The sequence below is a fragment of the Gadus macrocephalus genome, chromosome 16 (assembly GCF_031168955.1).
Source record: "Gadus macrocephalus chromosome 16, ASM3116895v1".
Classification (NCBI taxonomy): Eukaryota; Metazoa; Chordata; class Actinopteri; order Gadiformes; family Gadidae; genus Gadus; species Gadus macrocephalus.
Window position 1 is genome coordinate 11,015,880 of NC_082397.1, and position 21,926 is coordinate 11,037,805.

The 21,926-nt window shown below is 49.3% G+C and overlaps 2 protein-coding genes across 2 annotated transcripts; both read right to left on the reverse strand.

The window, feature by feature from the left end:
- Positions 1 to 1,855: 1,855 nt before the first annotated feature.
- On the reverse strand, positions 1,856 to 5,357 carry socs9 (suppressor of cytokine signaling 9). The gene is given in 3 exon segments (XM_060074953.1): positions 1,856 to 3,728; positions 3,730 to 4,012; positions 5,213 to 5,357. Coding segments are annotated over 2 exon segments (1,662 nt in total). The 5' UTR covers positions 3,835 to 4,012; positions 5,213 to 5,357; the 3' UTR covers positions 1,856 to 2,171.
- A 450-nt stretch (positions 5,358 to 5,807) lies between these two features.
- On the reverse strand, positions 5,808 to 21,725 carry LOC132474331 (protein Smaug homolog 2). The gene is made up of 13 exons (XM_060074950.1): positions 20,956 to 21,725; positions 19,443 to 19,992; positions 18,106 to 18,576; positions 17,328 to 17,567; positions 16,604 to 16,713; positions 16,188 to 16,274; positions 15,413 to 15,659; positions 13,945 to 14,030; positions 13,605 to 13,720; positions 12,987 to 13,188; positions 12,276 to 12,402; positions 9,561 to 9,644; positions 5,808 to 9,161 (listed from the first exon to the last, which is right to left on the reverse strand). Exons 2-13 carry the CDS (start codon positions 19,636 to 19,638, stop codon positions 9,133 to 9,135), a joined length of 1,995 nt encoding a protein of 664 aa, XP_059930933.1. The 5' UTR covers positions 19,639 to 19,992; positions 20,956 to 21,725; the 3' UTR covers positions 5,808 to 9,132.
- Positions 21,726 to 21,926: the final 201 nt, after the last annotated feature.

The following is a 21,926-nucleotide window of genomic DNA, read 5'->3' on the forward strand; positions in this document are numbered from 1 at the left end:
GACACCTCGACACACTCCAACGCGCTCTCCCTCCTGAGCCACATGCCACCCGTGGATTATAGTGATGATTGGTTGAGTTGTTTTCCTAATCGGTGAAGATTCTCTCTCCCTAGATTGATCCAACACGGAAGTCAGGCTCCTGTGATAGGGGTTTGTTGCCATGCCGCCCACGAGAGCATAGCGAACGTGGGTCCTATTAAACCCCCCGATCCTGATTAAGTGTGGAACATCATGGCCATTCAAAACAGAACGATGGCAGATCGATTCTCCACGCCTCTTCATTAGCCAACTGGAAAGGGGTGTCGTGTGTGGAGATTACCCACGCACAGACATCAATTAACGCTGCATCCACACGTGGTGGTGTATGGTAATGGGAAATGCAGTCTGTGTGTCTGTGTCTCTCTCACACACACACACACACACACACACCTGAAATTCAATGGTAAATTGTGCAATTAGTTTCAGATACCCAGTTAAATAATGTCCTTCCAGCATGACATTCAGTTAATTTGTTCATTTTAGATATTGTTTTAAGTTGGAAAGTTGACAGCATGTGAATTAATGCTTTTTACTTGCAATGCTTTCTTATACTGATACAGGGTCAAGTTTTTTAAGTTTGTTTGGTTTTCGAAAGATCATAGCAGAATGATTCTCTGATCTCTATCATTTGTACCATGATATTGTAAATAGGACTTCATAACAACATAAATCAAATAAGCAAGTGTGTTAACTCAATTACAAAGCCGAGAGGAAATGTTGGTTTGGCAAGATTGGGTCACAGCAGCAGAAGGGTATTCAGTGAGAAGGACAAAAACTACGGACATGTTACCCAAGATGTGGCAGCATTTGTTCTCATTAGTTGAGATCGGCTTCTTGATTGACTTGATGTCAGCGCCCAGGAGAAATCCAGAAGCCCACAGCTATCATCTTTCAGGTAATTATGAGTGATTCATCAGTGCTAATTTACCATGCTAATTATTCTGATTTAACTGAGGGCATTCACAGTAGGGAACTCTGCCAAGTAGATAACTACTTTGAGTTCTGCATGGTTTAGGTATCAGAACCACTGGCCCCGTCTCGAAAAACATCCTCATCCTTGTCAATTGCATACATTACCTCAAAAACATTCAAATAACCACTTTCACACTACTTCTATTTACGTTTCAGGAAATGTTTATCTATTTACGGTATTAATGGCAAGTGTGTTGCTTTCAAGGGAAAAATGTGTTGCTTTCAAGGGTGAATTGGCAGCACGTTTCGTGCTGCCAATTCACCCTTTGCTTTCGTATAATCTGATTAAATCAGAGGATGAATGAGCACCATGCATTTGTGTGCGTTTGGTTCCAGCTACACCTTGAAATATGAGCTTCTGAAGAGCACATTGTGAGCGTATCAGACCCTGGTGCCTTCGGTTCCTACCAGAGGAACAATGAAGATAACACGACCAAAGGTTCTGCTGGCAAACATTAAACACTAACTGAATCTGCTTGTTTTTGCTACAACACACACACACACACACACACACACACACACACACACACACACACACACACACACACACACACACACACACACACACACACACACACACACACACACACACACACACACACACACACACACACACACACCTCTATTCAAGCTAATGTAAATTCCCCAGAGAACATAAAAGCCCCCAGCCCCATAACGTAAAGCTCGGCAGCCCGACGGAGCCAGCGTGCCATCCTGCTCAGCACCTGGTAAACAACTCCATTACAATCAGCCCCGCCGTCCCCTGTCGGCAGGCTATTACACTGATTCGTCACAGCCAGCAGCCAACTGATAGGAATAAAGAAAAGCCTCTTCAAACAGGACCTTCGTTGGAAAGATCTTTGTTTAATGTGTCAAATGTTAAATGTGCATGACAATCTTTAGTATTATTCTGTATTGTTCACGTAGCGCGATACAAGAAAAGGACACGCCAGAGGAAATAAATAAGTATAACGTCGATTAATACAGCGACAAACGAAAAGAAAAGAAGAACAGGAACGGAGGAATAAGTCACTACTTGGCCGGGCGTGCGGGGACCTGCATCACAGAGTCTAGTGTCTCCCTTCGTCAAACACGCCTTAAAACACGCGACTCCAAACAAGAGAGCCGATTGGTCCGGAAGGAGGGGGGGGGCGCCGGCCTTACTCCCACCAGGTGTCCATCCGCCTCACCCTCACCCTCTGCTTGTAGTGGTACTCCTTCAGGTGCTTCTTGAGCGCGGTGGGGATGGGCAGCTGGTTGATGCCGTCGTAGGTGGTGCTGCCGCTCACCACCGAGCGGCACAGGCGCTGCAGGCCGAAGGGCTGCGTGCGGTGGACGGGGATGGACAGCAGCGGCTCGAAGAACATGCAGGAGTTGGGGTCCTTGTAGTGCTCCAGCAGGCCCGTGACGGTGGGCGCGTGGAACACGTTGGGGTCGTGCACGTCGAAGCTGAAGTTGTGGTTCCACTGCTCGATGCGCGCGTGCAGCGAGCGGCCGTACCGCCGAAAGCTCACCGAAAACAGGTAGTCCTCCTGGGCCGAGTCCCGCAGCAGGAAGGTCCCCTCGGGCCGGCCCTCCAGGAGGGTCTCCGCCTGGTAGCGGTCCATCACGCCCCAGTAGCAGCCCAGCGTGGCGATCTGCTGGAGGTCCGGCACCAGGCAGTGGATGTAGTCGATCTGCGTGTGGATGCGGTAGCCGTCCGGCGGCGTGGGCTGCGGCTGCTCCGCTCCGGGTGGCGAGGCCGTGGGCGGCGTCACTCCGGGCGACACCTCAGGGTCCGCCAGAGACTCCAGGACGGGGTCGCAGGCCACGGCGACGGGGGCGGCGGCGGAGGCCGAGGCCGAGCTGGAGGCGGCGGCAGAGGCCACCACCTCGTCCAGGGTGTCCAGGCAGCTCTGCAGCAGGAGCTGGTGCTGCTGCTGCCTCTGGATGAGCAGCTGCTGCTGGAGCTGCACCGTGGCTCTCTCGTCCGCCGCCAGCTCGTTCATGCCGTGCGCCAGCTTGGGCCCCAGCTTGTACAGGGGGTTGATCTGCGCCGTCACCTCGAAGGTGTGGATCTCGGCGTTGGGCGGCGGCTCCACCCCCTGCTCGATGCTGATTCGCCGGCGCTCCCGCAGCCGGTCGTCCACGTCCTCCACCACCGGGGCGGCCGTGGGCGTGGCGGCGTCCAGCAGCGGGGGCTGCGTGATGGGCACCGTGTGCTGCTTGATGAGGTACCACTTCTGGGCCAGCTCCGAGTCGGCGGGGAAGGGGCAGTCGTCCAGCATCAGCTCGCTCAGGTGGATCTTGCGCCTCGACGAGACGCTGCCGCCCGCGGCCTCCGCACCCGCCGCGAGAGCCTGCGGCGTTGCCAGTAGCAACGACGCAGCCGCGGGCGCCGCCAGCGTCTTGATGGGGAAGCACTGCCCCATGGCGTCCTGGATCTTCTGCCGCAGGGTGCGGCTGCCGCTGCCCCCCCGTCCCTCGCCCTCACCGGCGGGGGGCGACTCAGCGGCGACCCCCCGCTCCGGTCCGAGCGGCGACCCGGTGGCAGCGGCGTCCGCGCCCTGCCACCTCCGGCCCACCTTCAGCGGGGACGACGACCGCCGGTCGTTGGTCTCGGCGCCGCCCGCCAGCAGCTCGCCGTACTCGAAGCCGTCGCTGACGGGCCGCTCGGCCGCCAGCCCGTTGGAGGAGAGACCCTTCTTCTTGAACTTCCCTCCCTTGCGGCCCCCCCCCCCCCCTAGAGTCCCGGCGCTCCTCCGACCGGCTCTGCCTCACCTTGGGACGCGCCCCCCGCTCCTTGTCCTTGCCCCTGTCCCCCGAGTCCTTGGGTAATGACATGACGGTGTAATTATGCAGCGGGTAACACGGTAGCACCAGACAGGTCCGGTCCGCGGAGACGTGCGCTGATGACTTGTTATTCCACTTCGCCCGCAGTGGCGCGACTTACCAGCAGTGTGAGCTTGTGAGCCACCGTCAACATGATGGGTGGGTCACTTTCATCGTGGCTTTAGGCCATCTGCAAAACAAACAACACTCACTGATTATTTACACACGTTGAAATATTTTTTGCTGTATGGCCTGTGTGTTATATAAACATTGTGTGTGTTAAGGCACACATCTGTCTTTTAAAATATCTTAATCTAAATTAAATATCTAAATCTTTTAAATAGATGGGTGTAGGGGGAAATCCAGTCTGTTTAACACAACGTGAGTATTTGACCAGTCAAGCATGTAGTTCAGAGACAATTAACCTAAGCTATGGTTCCTATAGTATTATCATGGTTTAGTCCGAGTCGTATGTAACAACACAGTCAACAAGGCTATGGTTCCCATGTTTCCATCATGGGTTGTTCCAAGTCTAATGTAACAACACAGTCACCAAGGCTATGGTTCGCATTGTTCCATCATGGGTTGCTCCCAGTCTAATGTAACAACACATTCCTCAAGGCTATGGTTGCCATGGTATAATGGTTTAGTCCCAGTCTAATGTAACAACAGTCACCAAGGCTATGGTTCCCATGATGGTAAATTCATGGTTTAGTCCCAGTCTAATGTATAACAACAGTCACCAAGGCTATGGTTCCCATGGTATAATGGCTTAATCCCAGTCTAAAGTAACAACATTCACCAAGGCTATGGTTCCAATGGTATAATGGTTTAGTCCCATGGACCTTTATTCCTAGTCAAACGTACGAGTCTCTGACAGACGACCGTCGCCTGGCGGAAGTGGCAATAACCAAATTGAAAAGTATTGACCATTTAAGTTCAAAAAAGTTAAACGTAACGCAACATTTGACCTCACACGGCATAAAATCAACCATTACGAGTGACGATCGTCTGTCCTTTCAGTCCGGCTTCCTTTTATAGAAATAATGAGTTTGAAAAAGTTGAGCCAGCTATCCCATCACCAGCACAGACTGCACCAACTCTGACCACCCCTCTTCAATACCCCTTAACTCCTTTAATACCCCTTACACGCCGTTCATTATGCAAAGCGCGGGTGTGTGGTGCAAAACCCCGACAACAAGATCAAACGATCAACAATCCCCGAGGTAGGAAACCCAGGAACCATGAAGCTAAAGCCGAAGCTCCTCTTAGCCAACTTTAGCACTTAGCTGGGCGGCCGTTCTTCGCATCGGACACGTCCTGTCAGGTCAAACCCTACATCTCTTCCCGTCTGCAAATACGTCAACAAAGACCACCATAGGTGTGTTACCTGTGAGGGGTCGGATGTGTTGTGTTGTCACTGCACGACTCTCTTAACACCGCGATGGAGACGATCGAGGCTAGCGTTAGCTTGACGTTAGCTCCTCGGCTGAATCCATGGAACAAAAAAAAAAAAGCAACCCGGAAGTGATGAATCAGAATCAGTTACTTTTATTACATCTTATTATCTTATTGTACAAGTACACAAGAGTAAAATGATCAGCCTTGGTTCAACAGCCACAGAGCACCAACAATACAAGATAAAGTAAATAAAGATAAGTAAATATGTAAAAAATAAATAAGTAGCAGCATTGATCACAATAATAAATATTAAAAGGTAAGTTACAATAGAAATCAAGAGTGGTAATAAGTACCTTTAAGTGTAGTGAAGTGTAAAGTGTTCAAGTGCTAGTGGTAAAAGCCATGGTTCATTATATTGCAAAAATGCTGTGCAAATCCGATTTTCTTTTTTACTGTTGTAGTGCGGTCTGTTATAGTTGTAATCTTCTGCTTGACTGTGATCAGGAAGATCTCAGGCCCAACAGGAGGATGCTGGTATTCACTAGAGGAATGACCAGATGAATAAGACCAGTCAAAAGCCAGAAAAGAATTGAACTCCTTTATTTGGACTGTCATTCTGATGAATGCTGCAATTCAGACCATCCAAAACATACAATGAGTGACAGTAAAAAATTAGAGTGTGTAAGCATGGGATGCAAAATGTTTCATTCTTAAAATATTAGAAAATGTCTCAGGAGTCATTAGAATTAAATAGAAATTGTACAAGACAACGTCGCAACATTGCCTCTAACTGACAGTTCTATTAATTAAGCCAGGCAGGGACACTGACTATTTTACAGACAACTTGGTAAGAATTTTAATTTGACATTAAGCTGTGACCCTCACAGTGGCGGTTGTCTGTTGAATATACCCTAATTTATGAATAGCACATTCTAACCCATTCAACTTATTACTGGAATGTAAACATGGAGTAAACATATTCCTTGGCCTGTCATTAGTGTTCGTTTACACAAATAATCACATCAATTATGGCTCAGATAAGCATTTTCATCTCCTGCTTCGTCATCCCAGTAATGGCCAGGAACCGGCACCTGTCTGCGAAACAGCAGCAGTGTCGCCTCGTCTGCAGCACACACACCATGAAAGTGGGGATCTGAGCCATAACACAAGAGCATCGACATACAGTAATAACTAATAGATTAAAATGTGTTAACTGAAATAAAAGTTGTGTATACCTTTTACCGTTGCACTCTTTGAGGGCACAACATCGCATGTATTCACTCTAAGTCAGATCTGTCCGAGAGCCTGCTCTGAAGAAAGCCATGACTAGAACACTATGTAGGATCACAAATGCAACTCAACAGACACAAGGAACATGGGGCCGGGGCCGGGGGGGAGGGGAGGGGAGCGGGGTGGCTGTGTGTCTCAGCCAGCGTGTGACGACTCAGAACGATTATTCACAAGGCCAGGAAAAATGACTTTTCTTCTTCTCCACAACCACAAAGGTAACCTCCTACATGTGTCGCGTCTAATATTTAAGCCCCATTTGCAATGACACAGAATGGAGAAGGAGTTGGGTGTTGGCTGGGGTAGAAGGCGTCGCGTCGTCAGGCTGTAGCCGGGGCCGGCTCTCTTGCGAGGAGAAGGCCTCGGTGCTTTTAATTCATTACAACGTGAGACAAGTGGAATAATTGATGAGGTCACATGAAGCTGGCATTAGTCCAGTGAGATGTAAACAGTGACACAGAGGCGGCGTTAACATCAAACATTAGTTGCAACATAGATGCTCGTCTTTTTCTTGTTTTGTTTTTTGCAGGCGACACTGATCACCCGTGACGGTCGTGCCTCTCTCTCTACAACCTTGCTGTATTAGTGTGGCAAAAACATGCAGTTATAGAAAAAAAAAAATAAGGTATCAATACCGAGGAAGAGTAAAAAATCCAAGTGGAAAAAAGACATCTGTAAATGACCATGTTTACTACACAGATCTCCTATGGCTCTGGAGACGGAAACAATATGCAAACGGTTAAATCCCTGACCTTACGATGCGACTCAAGGTGTAACCCGAAAAAGTTAAGACCATATTACACACATACATGCACCTCCTACTCTGCCACATTCCAAGACAGAGGCTGTATAAGACGAGTTTGGGTTCAACACTGACACCACGGGATCATGTGAGAGGGGGGGGGGGGGGAGGCTGAGACGGCGGCATGAACACCCAAACAGAACGTTGGGGAATCTTCCGAGCACCACGGGTTCAAAACAAAAATGAGTCATCAAATCTCCAAAGTGGCCATTTTGAGGAGAAGGCCGAGCGGGGGCAAGGCGGCCGGCGCCGTCGCTGTCATTAACAAAAGCCTGAGCTTCCTTATCATCTTCCAGCCAATCGCGGAGGAGCCCGGGGGCACGAGATGGCCATCACTGAGTTACTTTACCAGGCATTACATTGCAAATTGAAACTCCACACTCTCCCTCCCCCCCCCCCCCCGTTTCAGCCTGGTTCAATTGAAAATCCTTTCCTAGACAGCGCCGACCCCCCCAGCCCGGGCTCGGCCCGCAGGGGTTCCTCGGCGCAAAATGAGATTCATCATCATTTGTTTACCAGGGAACAGAATATTAGAGATGAGTGGAAGCTGGCGTGTATTCCTCAAAGTGCCACCTTCCCTTAGTCGGGACACGGGTAACCCCTCTTGGCGTGTCTCACCGGTCATATCTTCCAGTTTAGAGTTGGGACCTCATACAGCCCTTAACTTTGGCTTTGCTGAGTCCGTGTTTGCAGGGGTTTCTGGGGGATGGGGGGGTTAGAAAAGGGGCCCACCTGTGGTTACGTTACTAGCATCAGCTCCGTTCCTCCAGGCCCCCTTTCCTCTGCTCCTGTCACACAATGTGGAGGCCGTCTAGAATTGCTTTTCAATCCTCATCCTCAGGTTTATTTGGGGCAGTAGCAGAAATACAACACAAGTAAAAAAAACTAAACAAAAAGGAGATTTTTTTCCAAGGTTTGATCGACACTGTTGGCTGGCGACAGAGCGAGAGGTGTGGCTAGCAGAGTGTGTGTGTGAACCGCGACCTGGCAGCAGGTTGACCCGGTGAGTACGTTAAATCAATGTGCAATCTGTGTTACCGGTCTCACTGTGTGTGTGTGTGTGTGTGTGTGTGTGTGTGTGTGTGTGTGTGTGTGTGTGTGTGTGTGTGTGTGTGTGTGTGTGTGTGTGTGTGTGTGTGTGTGTGTGTGTGTGTGTGTGTGTGTGTGTGTGTGTGTGTGTGTGTGTGTGTGTGTGTGTGTGTGTGTGTGTTTGCGCGTGTGTCTGTGTCTGTGTGTTTGCGCGTGTGTCTGTGTCTGTGTGTGTGAGAAAGTGCCCGACTCTTAGTTGGGGGGGAGGAGATCCAACTTCCACACTAAGTGGTGAAGAGGCTGTGGCTATGTGTTATTTTTCCTAGCTCCAACACAAGGCTGCTCGGAGACACACTTATCTTTTTGTTTTCCTGGGAGAAAAAGGAAGAGAAAACGAATAGGGGGCAAAAAAAACTTTAAGACAGCACCAATACACCAATTCCTGTCAGAGCACAGCAAACTGGGCCTCTGCACAACATGTCCCAGTCCTGCAGACAACATGGGGCAGAGTACCCACAGTTAACCTATCCTCGCTCCACCTCTCTCTCTCTCCCCCGCCTCGCCCTCTCTCCTGCAATATAATATTCATCTGTATTCCATTTATAATAAACTTAGTTGTATATAATAAAGTACAAAAATATCATAACATATACAGTTTTTTTGTCGTTTTGTAGTGAGCGGTTTGCCTTTCGTTTTTCTGAAGCGTACATCTTTGTGCTGGGTAACGAGGAACTGCAGGCCTCAAGATGAAATTAAGTGTTTTTTCCTTCTTCGTTATGCCGTGTGTTTTTTCATATTGTTGACGTTCGGTCTATTCCATCTGAAGGGGGGGTTGCAGAGAAAAATAGTTAAACAACACACATCGCTCACAGGGCTCGGGGCCAGCCTAGTCCATCTACGGGTCCTTCATTCATTACACGCTGGCCAAAATTGGATTTGGGTGCCGCCCTATGGAATAGTGCAACACATACACAGCAGCAGTGACAGATCTAGCTGGGCCGACACATGCTTGAACTCCTGTATAACACTGGAGCTCCAATATTATTTAACATCATCTGTTCAATAATGCAAACGCGTTGTGAATGCATCGCCTCTCAGGGATCACCGCTCATTCTCCCCGACAGGTCGTTCAGATGTAGTGCGTGTGTGTGTGTTCTTTTGTTACTGATGTTGTTTGCATGTCCTGTGTGGGGCAGACGGGGACGGTGATAGAACTCACCCCCTAAGGCATGCTCCGTCATACTGAGGCACAGTGACTCCAGAGTGGGATTGATTTCCAGGTCTGCTCCTGGGACTTGGCATTCTGGGGAAGGCACAACAAGAACAACAACAGGTTCAGCGATAAAAGCTAACGCACGCACACGCACACACCTTAAATCGGAATGATCCGCTTATTCCAAAATCCTATTCTTAGGTAAAAAAAGCCTTAATACTGGTAAGAAACAGCAACGAAACATGCAGCTAAGCACGTCTGCAGGACATGGAAGCCAAGCCGACACACAAACGCCTGATTCCTCATTCACCACATTTCCATTCTGTAAGATACAGATTCACCAGGCCTTCTCCAAGCCTCAGAATGAGGTGATGGAGGATTCACATGGCATCAGCGTCGCATGACCTCAAGTGAGTCAGCCTGAGCACAGGATGAAGAATCACTCTGAAGACCTTCACTTTGATACGCCCGTTCACAGTCACACTGTTGGCTCTTTGTCTAGTGTGTTAGTAGCAGGATTTAAAGTGTTTATTCAAAAAGGGTATTTAAAAGTCTTCCCTTTCCCAGAAACAATTAATTATGTATAAAATATCATTAGTGTTATTAACAGTGCTCAGGTGATTTTCCAGCTAAAAAGACAAATTTGAACCCTAGTTGACCTGGGATATATTTAGCCACACTATTAATATCGAGAGGGCCCGATGTCTTGATGAACATGAATGTTCTGTGAACACAAGTGGGCTGGAGTTGATACATTCTTTCATTGACTTTTCTACCCGAACAACATCCGAACACCGAAACACCAGATAGAAGAAGCAAGCTAAACTTTTCATCAAATGACCTATTGATTCCCACACCTTTTTCTATGTGGAGAAATGTCAATGTTTTACTGGATGTGAAAAGGTTTACCGAGCATAATGAAGTCGATACCGGAGCCAAAACGCCCACAACTTTAAACTCAGTGTAAATATTTGTTAATGTGTACATGTTTGTGTTCTTGAAGTTCAGAGAACTATCAGATAAAAATGTCCTAGGTGACTTTGAGGATAGTCCTAAACAGGCAATCTTAGTTTACACTCTACAAAAGTGAACAGTACAACATTTTAATTCACACATCCCGTTTTAGAAGGCTAACCCTTGAATAAAAAGGCACCCTCTCATGCAGATTTTGTCACTCACACTCAAACACCTTAAAGCATGCCAGCGTGCAATGGAGCCAAGAGTGAGTTTACTAACGGAGTCCTGGGCATGCCTCGAATATGTATTCAGACGTTAGCACATTATTCCAATAGTTCGGTTCCATTTTCACACCTTCCATCCAGTGTGAGAATCGGAAAGGCCGACTGAGCCGTTGTTCAGACGCCGAAGAAATCGACAGCATGGGAGCCCCTTAAACGGTCCTAATTATTTTGTAACAAATGTAATAATGTTTATTCCACTGTTCTCTTCAGGATTGTTATTTTTTACACCACAGAGCTCCCATTTGTCGGTGCTGAACATGGAAACCAGAGCTTGTGTGGACCGGGGAGTTCATAGCTTTAATAATGGATAATAATTAACGGATTTAGCAGCCATGTCAACGTTGAAGCAAGGGAGGAATATATCCAAAAGCTCTGCCTCCCAGTTATAATGAGTTGTTCATTTAACAAACATGAATCCAGTTGGTCTTCCGTCTCCCGTGCGTTGTTGTGTTTTTCTCTTCAGGTGCACAGGTGCACTTGTGCTGCTACGCAATCTAATCAAAAGCACGCACAATGTTCAAAGCAGCTTATTTGTTTGGTGATAATATCAAGTCCTCTCATGCATTTGGAAGCCGCAAGTCTTTGCAAACTCTTCCACAGAAGCCGTAGCCGTCGTACTAGGATGAGTGAATCCGAAAGACAGCACTGTCATCCATCCTACATTATACTTCCGATTTTTGAAGCCTTCCGCACATTTGATGGATGGTGTCAAAGTATAACTTTACAACGTCGTAATCTCTGAATACATAAATAACAAAAGGATGTTTGATGTTGAGTTAATGTTTGGGGCGAGCCCTAAAAATAACATCTGCCTTCCAGAATGATAAGGCTTTAGAAATGAAAAGGAAAAACAGCCCCGAGTGCTAAAAATGGCAGATTCTACAGTGGCCCCCCAGTGAGTGACTGTCATTCATGCAGGGGGGGACACACACACTGTGAATGCATTTCCTTGAGTCATGCTGATTTCTTTTTGGGGAACTATTTGAATATTCCTTTGGAAAACCCAACGATTATCCAAAGCTTTGAAATGTATATACACGGGCAAGCCCTGTTGGAGTCCAGCTCATTTTTACTCTCCAGACACACACGCCATGACACCATGTGAGACGTCAAAGAATGCTGCACGCCTTGGTGACTAAAGGTGTGCGTTGGAGGGAAGAGCAAGCGAAAATGAAAGAAGATTAAGTCATTCAGGTTGCTAGACTGCACTGTGTCCGTTCGTCTTTTAAGAAACCAGGTTTTGCAGGGATCCATTTGATAGCAACTCCCCATTTTCTTAAGCTAGGCCTCTGGTGGTTCTCTGCCCTTAAATTGCTCAATGCTTTAATGCAACATACATGCAAGTGCAATCCATGGGAATGAAACAGAGTTTTAGTCCCGTTGGGGAGAAGGACTCCTTACGTTTGTAACGTGTGTACCTTGCTGCTGGAACAGAAGCATGGTTTGTGGGGACGTGTGTAACGTGTGTGAGGGAGCGTACCTTGCTGCTGGAACAGAAGCATGGTTTGTGGGGACGTGTGCACAGGCAGCGAGTGGGTCCGCTGCACCGAGCTGCGGCTCTGGCTGGGCATGCTGTTGCTCCCCCCGGGGTTGGCAAACCACAGGTTCTGCGTCGAGGGGGGGAGAAAAACAAGTTTCATGGCGTCCGTCCATCCGTCTCACACCTTCATACGTCCTCTGGCGTTTTCAAATCGAGTCGTTTCACCGGGTCTCGTCAAGCTTTAATGATTCAAACGCTCGCTAACAACCTGCGGAGAGTTGCCTTGTGGGTTATGGAACAGGCTACCAAGAGGGCTCAGTTTCAATTATACTGTTTCGCTATTCAGTTCAAGAGGCTCGCCCGGGGAGCACGATCGCTGGGCGGATAAAGCACCCTGCAGTTCAGCAGAGAGAACCTCTCGATATCCGCTGATAAACTAAACTTCTGATCCCGGACCATTGGGGCCTACAGCAGCAGAATAACAGCACAGTAAAGTACTTGGAGTTGTTTTGAAGAGGTTAAACGAGATTCAAAAGAGAGGAAGAGATTTAAACAGGATACGAACACGTTAGAAACTATAAAACGATACACATATCGGTAACCGAAATGAACTGCCCGCGCCGAGCGCCAAAGGGAAACATTGGTGACAGCAGGGGGTGAACACTATCACACGCTACGTTATCGATGTAAACAGTGCGAGTGTGTGCTGACCTGTCTCCCCTGGCTGGCAAGGGCAGGGTTGGTGAGGGCGTGGCGAGGGGACGCCCCCCCGATGCTACCCGGGCTTAGCAGGCCCATGCGGCTGGTGGGGAGCCCGCGGGGGGGGGGCATCTGGAACTGCCTCTGGCCTCTCCGCGCCAGACCTCCACTCACAGAGCCTGCTGTGGGGAGCGAGTTGGAGCCATACGCCCAACTAGAGCAGGGGAGGAGGGAGGGAGGGAGAGAGAGGGAGGGAAGGAGAGGGAGGAAAGGAGAGGGGGAGAGCGGGAGCAGGAGGGGAGAGAGGGGAGAGGGAAGGAGGGGGGAGAGGGGAGAGGGAAGGAGGTGGAGAGAAGGAGAGAGCGAGAGCGAAAGGGAGGGAGGGAGACAAGGAGACGGAAGGGGAAGGGGATAAAAAAGGGAGGGGAAAGGAGAGGAGAGAGAGGGAAGGGGATGGGAGAGGAGAGGGAAAAGGAGGGAGAGGGGGTTATTATTTGAAAGAGGGTGAGAACAGAGGCTAGAGAGCTGGACACCCAGGGCTGCAGAGGTAAAAGGAAGGATTTCTCCCCTCAGGTGACCCCCCCCCACCTTCCCCAATGCTTGTTAGGGAATTGCTTCAAAAGGTCTCACCCCTTCTGTCGGTACACTGGCATGTCCACCATGGCCTTCCGAGGGACCAAGCGGAGCAGTTTAAGGACCTGCTGCTTCCAAGACACGATCCGCTTTCTCTGAGTCTCCGTGAACGCCTGCGGGAGAGAGACAAGGTGTGGGTACGCCTGCCAAGAACCATTTGGAATAGAAACAGAGAACTAGGATGACTGCAAAATACATTCGTTTTAACCGGCCACCTCAAAACATTCACCCATATTACTTAATTCCATTTGGAATAACGTTTTGCACCGCTACGGCCATGATACGCAGACCCCGGAGCCATGCTGACACGAGACCCTGTACCGTGGGAGGCTCTCACCTCGTGCGTCAGACACTTCTCGATCAGCTGGAGGTAGCAGCTGATGTTCTCCTCGTCCGGCCTCGAGACCAGCAGCTGGGTGCAAACTGCGGCACAAAGACATTACTTTTCTCACAGGACGGGAACGACACAGGAAAAACCCCATAATCGCCTGCAATCTACATCAGTGTTCTCCCCTTCATGCACAATTAGTACTGCAAACATGTGCATAGAAAAATACAAACCAACATTGGTGCCAAACATTTACCTCTGCCACCAGTGGATAGATTGGGCCTTTGGCAGATTCAGGGTTATATATTCAAACAACTGCCTGGCCGGTAGGTTTTCCACTGGGGCAGGTAGAAATAAAATATTCTATGGCTTACATTTGGACCCTGGGTCCATATGCTAATGAGGCATTATGTGGGTTAAACAGTGTATCCCTCGTTTGTTTCAAGCAGCAGTGCTGAGGCGAGTGTGTGAACCTTGCTGATGTGTGCGTGCACGGGGCTGATGTGTGCTTGCACAGGGCTGATGTGAGCGTGCACGGGGCTGATGTGAGCGTGCACGGGGCTGATGTGAGCGTGCACGGGGCTGATGTGTGCGTGCAGGGTGCTGATGTGCACGGTGCTGATATGTAGTGCTGCCGCGATTGGTCAACTTAGTGTACTTAATCAACGGCAATTTTTTTTAGTTGACGCGCCTATTGACCGCCTATTTATTTAGTTTGCCCGTCTAAAACGGCTCACTGTAATTCACATCCACACAAATCTGTGCGCGCCCTGCTGGTTAATCTGCTATCCTCCCTCCTTCTTCTCCTTCCCCCCGCCTTCATTGCTTTGATATGAAAAATGGCTGAGGCCGGTGCGGTTGCCGAATCAAGTTGAGTATTTCAGGCCAACTGGTAAAAGAGTCACAGCTTTCAAATATACAAACCATAAAGCCTATGGACACCTCGGGATGGAATTGTCTACAGGCTGCGGCATCACTTACGTGATGTTTTGATTGAAGATTGGCAGGTTGAAGTGGGTGCGTGTGTGAATAAATGAACGTGTGAGCGTATTTCAAAGTAACAAACGATGCATGCATCCAAAACTATTAGTTCAAAACCAAATAAACAAATCAAAAACAGCGTTGCTTATTTGCTTCAAATACTTTTTCTTTTCAAAACTTGGGAATTAATATGGCACAGTACCGAGCGGTTGAAAACAATGTTGGCGTCTCTTGTGTATATTTTTTGTATAAGCCGTTTAGAATTTTTTTTCGAAAGATTAGTCGTTAGTGGCAGCACTACTGATGTTTATGTGCTCGGTGCTGATGTGAGCGACGCGTGCATCATTTAATTTAATTTTGTGCTAAATGTTAATGGGTTAATATTGGCAGAACTTTCCCAAATTCCTAAATTCTCTGTTTTATTACAGAGATTAAATCAATACGCGCTCTTCCAATGCAGACGACAGAGAGGCCAGCCGTACAGAAGGCGCCTCACCTTTCCCCATGACGCGCGTGAACTGCCCGGCGATGTCGCCCTCCGAGATGGGCGTGGCCGAGGGCTCGCCGTCGCAGGGCGGGGGGTTGTGGGACTGGAAGCCCTCCGCCGTCAGGTCCTTGTCCCCCGCCTTGGCGTCCGAGGACATCAGGGCGGCGCTGGACACGCTGTAGTACTTGATGGGAGTGATGACGATCTGCTGCAGCTCCTGCAGCGCGTTCCGCAGGTTCCCTCCCTCCAGGATGTCCTGCCGTAGGGGTTCAGCGTTCAGTGGTTAGTAGAGATGTTCCCATACCAGCTTTTCCTTCCCGACATCGGTTAAAATTCCTGAACTTGAGTATCGAGTTTGTGATGTTCTTTGCCTGTGTAGTAGATTAGATAGTCATGTGATGTACTCGCCGATAACCGATCCCGCTATTTAGGCAGTAACAGAGGATTTCTGATACCAGTATCGGAACAACTCTAGTTGTTACAGTTAGGCTTCAGACGCTGGTTCCCAGCGCTACCCGTAGGGACAACACATTCCCCTTCAGGTACTGGAGTTGGGCCTCCTTTTTGTGGGAGGCCTAAGTGTAGGATGCAGACATTGAGCGAACACAGTCAACTTTAGACTCAGAGATACACATTAGCCGCTCCGAAGAGGAGATTACTACTCGGATACGGACACTGCATTCAGAGGAGTGCTTCAAGGGCACGATTCTATGATATAAACGATTTGCCTTCTCATCCTACCGAGTGCCAGCTTTTGCTGTACAACGAAAACCTGTTACGTTACCTTCTCCAAAGACTTGAGCACACTCTGCCTCTCGCGCAGCTTCTGGATACTCAAAGCAATCTTGTGCCGTGCCCCTTTGGTCACATTCTATGGAACAGAAGAAGAAATAGAAGGCGCAGAGGGCAAGAAAAAGTGGTTATTTCTCCGGGGAACACGCCGTCATTTGTAGTTACTAAATAACAAACCCAATCATCCTCAGTTTCATTAAACCTGAGGCGCAACGGCAGGAATCGTACCGTTTGGTCGTGTGAGCGACTCTATATAACTGTGGGGCCCACTGGTTAATTTCATGCCTCATTGAGACTAGATGTATCATTACATCTGAAGACAGCGATGTTTGCAGTTGATGGGGTGGGTGAGGGTGAAGATAATGAAAGCCAGGGCCCTGGTTGAAACAAGGAGAGGAGGATATAAACCTGGGACTCTAGGTGGTGTTCGGTGAGAATCATCATCTCCTCATAGGTCATCTGGGAGAACAGCGATGCATATTTGTGAAGACGAAGACTCTTCAGCCAGGCGGGGACATCTTCAGGCGGCACATTAGAAACACAGAAACAAACCCGGATGTTATCATTTGGGTCCCCACTGCGGGGTGAACACGTTACGTACAAACTAGTAGCAACTAGGGCATGGCGATATGGACCAACAGTCATATCTCGATATTTTCAAGCAGAAGGCCGATATAAGATTTATATGGATATTTGGTGACGCAATAACATAGTTGCCGTTGTCACGCTCCAACTCGTCATTCTACATCGGTGGCGCCGCTGTGCTTTCATTTCCAGCCTGCCTGCGTCGCTGTGCTCGTTAACCTGCCTTGCTGAAGCAAACTCAATCCTTAATTTGGGCGTAGGCAGATTGGGCAAGATTTCCCACCCAATCTGGCAACCCCGTGTGTGAGCCAGAGGAAGAGCGGGACGGAGAGATATAAGCAGAGTGAGGAAATAGCAGGCGCGGCGCGGAACGGCTTTTCTTTGGAGCAAATGCGCTGCAATTTCAACGCAAATGAAACTATATCGATGTTTACGATAGCGTCTCGTTCCATATCTCATTTGAAAAAAACAACTATATAGTTCAAATATCGATATACCGCCCTGCCCTAGTAGCAAGGTTTGGGCGGCGGCGGTGTCGACCTCTGACCTTTCATGCCGCTGCCGTCCTCCTGGAAGGTGTTCCGTGCGGACCCCTGGTCCTCTGTCTGCTCGCTGCCTGACGAGGCCACGCTGCTCTGGGGGGAGAGCGGGGCGTGGTCCGAGGGCCCGAAGGCCTGCCGCAGCCCTGTGTCGTCCTGGCTGGACCACTCGGAGCCACAGGCCTGGGGCCCACAGGGGAGAAGGGACATGGGCTTCTTCAGGGGGCTCGGCAGCATCTGGCCCAGGCCTGGCAGGAGAAACACCCAGGGGGGGGGGGGACGCATGGGGTCACCACGTGTTGCATGAGTGGACGCTGCATAGCCACTTCCCTTACCCCCCACCGTCCCCCATTCTCCTCCCTAACTCTCCAAATAACACCCCACTTATTCATCTTATATACATTGCACTTTGCCTTTATTTTCTATCTATATTACTCATTTTTTCAAAGTGCTCATGTGAAGCACTTTGAGTCTGCCTCGTGTATGAAAAGTGCTGTATAAATAAAGTTGCCTTTCCTTGCCTTATTGTATGTTTGTACGTCCTTGCACTTAATAAAAGCAGCATTGTGTAGCATCTTATCCGAGCTATCTTTGTTTCAGACGGGGAATAGGTTAACCTAGTGATTGTTAGTGCTTTGCACTTGGTTCAATGAACATCCTTACTGCACCGACAGCGATATATTGTTGTTTCTCCATCTAAAAAAAAATTCTTATTGTAAGTTGCTTTGGATAAAAGCAATGCCCTGAATGTACACACAAGACGGACAAGTGACGGCAGACACGGACCTGTGTTATTGCTGTTCGACACCATACACCCAGGGAAGGGCATGTGTCCGTTCTGGCCGGCGGGCGAGGTGCTGGAGGAGGGCGACTGGTCGTGCCAGGCGTGGCCGGGGTCCATGGCGTCCGCGGAGCTGGGCCACTCGTCCGAGCCCTGCCGCGGGTGGTAGGGGCTGGAGGGTGCTCTGGAGGAGGGGGCGTAGCCGCTGGAGAGGTGCTCCTCCAGGTGGTTGAGCCACATGGCCAGGGAGGTGCGGTCGTCCAGGGTGGTGGCGGGGTGGATCAGGGCGTAGGAGAGCAGCTGCCGGCTCTCCTCCACGAAGAGGCTGCTCTCGATGGTGTGACTCAGCACCTTCTGCAGCAGATTCATGTACTCACATTTTGCCTCGCTGTTGCGCGGCTGCAGCAGGGGCAGGTGGGACAGCAGCAGGGCCACCACCTTCTCCTTAGGCTCCTGGTGCCATTGGTTGACGATGGCTGGACAGGGGAGACGGGGGAGACCACTCAATAATCCACATCACACATCGGCTTTGGAAAGGTAGGGAAGGGGAGGAAAAAAACGAGTTTTTCCTCATCCTGCCGTAATGGCAAGTAGGCCTAGGACTGTATCAATGCTCCAACTTTGACTCAAAAGATTTAGCTTTCATTGCTCTGGACTCTAACCAACCAAAAAGAGTTGAACAACGAGACGACTCCCATAGCAGAATCATTACCAGCTTGGCCGATGGCAACGAATTATGTCACTCATGTGACGTTGACATATATAACAGCTACCGGTAGCAGTTCATATCAGAGGCTGGCTAAACCCATACCTCGCCCTTTTCTACACATCTATCAATGTTTATGCCAAACTTAGTAAGTCAGTCATGATTCCAGCTTGATAAGAATTGCGTAACTGCTCGGCTCGCCTCCCTCCCAGGGCACACATTCCAATCGCCCATGCAAGGTTTCTCTCACTCTTTCAAACGTTGAAAAGTTTCATCTCCCTTCAGACTCACACAATACATTTAAAACCATCCCGAGACAATAATAGAAACTTAAAAGGGCAACAGCAACACTCGCTGTTTTATAATCTAAGGAAATACTGCTCCATATGAGTGTTATGAATAACAAAAATCACGGTACATCACATTGCCGTGAACAATAATCCCAGATTAGTACGAACATTGACACCAGTGGTCAGGGATATGCTTTCACACGTCGTCAGATTTGGAAAAACAATATCGATGCTACAACATTTCAGCGAAGCACTCATGGAAACAGAGTTGATGCCGTTAACCCCTTTCTCATTTAGAAAATAGCCGAGACCCCGTTGAGGGGTCCCGTTTAAACAAGGTAGTTACCTGCATTGTTGGCCTCGGCCTCTAGTATATGGATCTCGGAGCAGTCCGCCAGCCAGTGCTCCAGGCAGATGTGCAAGAAGCGGGCCTGGGTGCGCGTTGCCCTCTTCAGGAGGGACAACAGTGCCACTGTCTGTTCACATTCGTTCCAGCCCTTAAACCAGTCCGTCAGGATGCCCACCTGGTCACGGAACATCATTGCGTGTCTCCCCAGGGAAGGAGATCAAGAACGTATAGGTGTGGAAAGAGGGGTGGGGTGGGGTGGGGGGGACAGGGGGCGACCACTTTCTCGGGATCAGGGTGTCTCTAGCCCCTGCACGGTGGGGGGGGGGGGCTTATGCAGGATGGTCCTGGGATCCCCTCAGAGTGGAGCGAAGGGCCCTCACATGGTTCAGGAGCGGGCGAGGCGACGGATGGGCGTGGCAGGCCGTAGTGAGCGAGTGGAATCCAGTGTTGGGATGGTGGGAGAATGGCCGCTCCAGTTGGATGTAACTCAAGACAGAAAGGGGAATCTGTGTCACACGGGCGTGTCCGGGATCACAGCATCAGAGTCCTGGAGAATAAATAGAGGATGAGCACAGCCTTCCACGTCATACACCTCAGTTTAAAAAAGTAACTACAAGTAAAATTCTCTAATAGTGATTACCGCACAACCATTATTAGAACCCAGGAAAAATTTGGATTTATTTCAATTCAAGCTTGGCTTTTAGCAGTGAACACTAGTACGTTTGAAAACGTTTCCGTCACAAAGTCAGACCCTGGATTCCATAATAACTTATATTCCATACATGTGGGGACCTACTTTAATATTATACTAGCAAAGTAGGTCCCCACAGGAGATTACAAAATCGGTAAAAATAGAAACAGAAACACAGACGACTCTACTCTACACATCCAAGTATGAGTATGAATAGCTCTTTTTGACTCCACAGTTTCAATTGGAACCAACCCCGACTGACATGGTATATGCAAACCAGTAATGATACTGAATATACGCATAACACAAGAGTCTGAACTAAACTCTATGCTGGCAACAATGACATCATATCCATTTCCAATTCCACATCACCCTCCACAGCCCCAAACAAGTTCTGGTCCTGGTATATAGTGAAGGGGTTTAGGAAGTGTAATTTACATTCGGTTGTGTGGAGCCAGTTCAACGTAAAGACGCAAGTCATTCACCGAGCAAGGCAGGTGCGCCACACATTCATGGTGAGCCCCGCTCCCCCAAAAGGCTGGTAGCAACCATACAACCCGTTTACAATCAAACTTGTGGTCGACTTAACTTTATTCAATCCCATCCACCGCTTATCAAACACTACCACTCCATAATTTGTATAGAGCAGCTTATGATAAGAGAAAATCTGACACTGGAACGGTGGCTGCAGCGACCTGATCAATGAACAGCACCATGGTGGAATAAGTTGGACCACCACATGTAGCCCATCGTGCACACCGACCCCGGGTGACCGGTAACAAACGAACCTGTACCCCAGGTGACCGGTCACATACGAACCTGTAGGAGGGCTGAGCGGTGTGCAGCAGACTGATCAGACCGGGGTCGGGTTGAGGGCTGGGCGGCGTGTAGCAGACCTCCAGACCGGGGTCGGGTGGCGGGTAGCAAACCTCCAGACCGGGGTCGGGTGGAGGTTCAGGCGGGCGGTTCAACCAGCCCCTCGCAGCCACCCTCCGCTGGCGGGGAGCTAGCTGGCGTTAGCTGGCTTGGCCTCACCGGCGGGGATCCGAGATTTGTATTGTTGATCGTCGCCGACGGACGGGGCTGTCTGTGCGAGCCCCCGTTTTTACCCCCGCACTTCACCGCGCGAATTTAGGAGCCGAATTCGTGCGCGTGTGGCGCCATTGGGCCCCGAGGGACGCGATCGCCGATCCCGTACTCTGGAAAAGCTCTGTTGTTTACCTTTTGATAAACCAAGTCACTTATTAGCGCGCTAGCTTGGCAAGGCTACCGCCTAGCAATGTAGCTTCGTTGCAAAAAAGCTAACGATGCTAACGCTACCTCCTAGGCTAGCGAGTTTGCTTATAGACGCAAGAACGTTAGCTTAGCTCAGAGAGAAGCGTCGGTTTTCGTCCCCCGGGCCAGGTCACATTCGATGGCCATGTTCCGTGACGGCAGTAACGTGTGTGTTTGGTTTGTACGACGTAGGCCAAGCGGATAAATGTACAAAAAAAATCGTATTACAATACGTAAAACAGGGAGAGTGTACGCCTGGTGGAGAGAAATCCCACTTCGTTTTTTTTTAGAGTTGACGTAAGGCGCGATGACGTCACACGCAAGGGCGGCAGACAAAGCGTGGCCCCGCCCAGTTATTAAAAAAGTGCACATACCGACGTTGTGTGTGCATGTCAAACAAAATGTATGCAAAACATATATCCCAACACTGACTTGTAATTAATTGCACTTATAGATCTTGCTTTGCATAGTGATCGATTGTGTGTGATCGATAAGACACCTAAAACACCCCGACT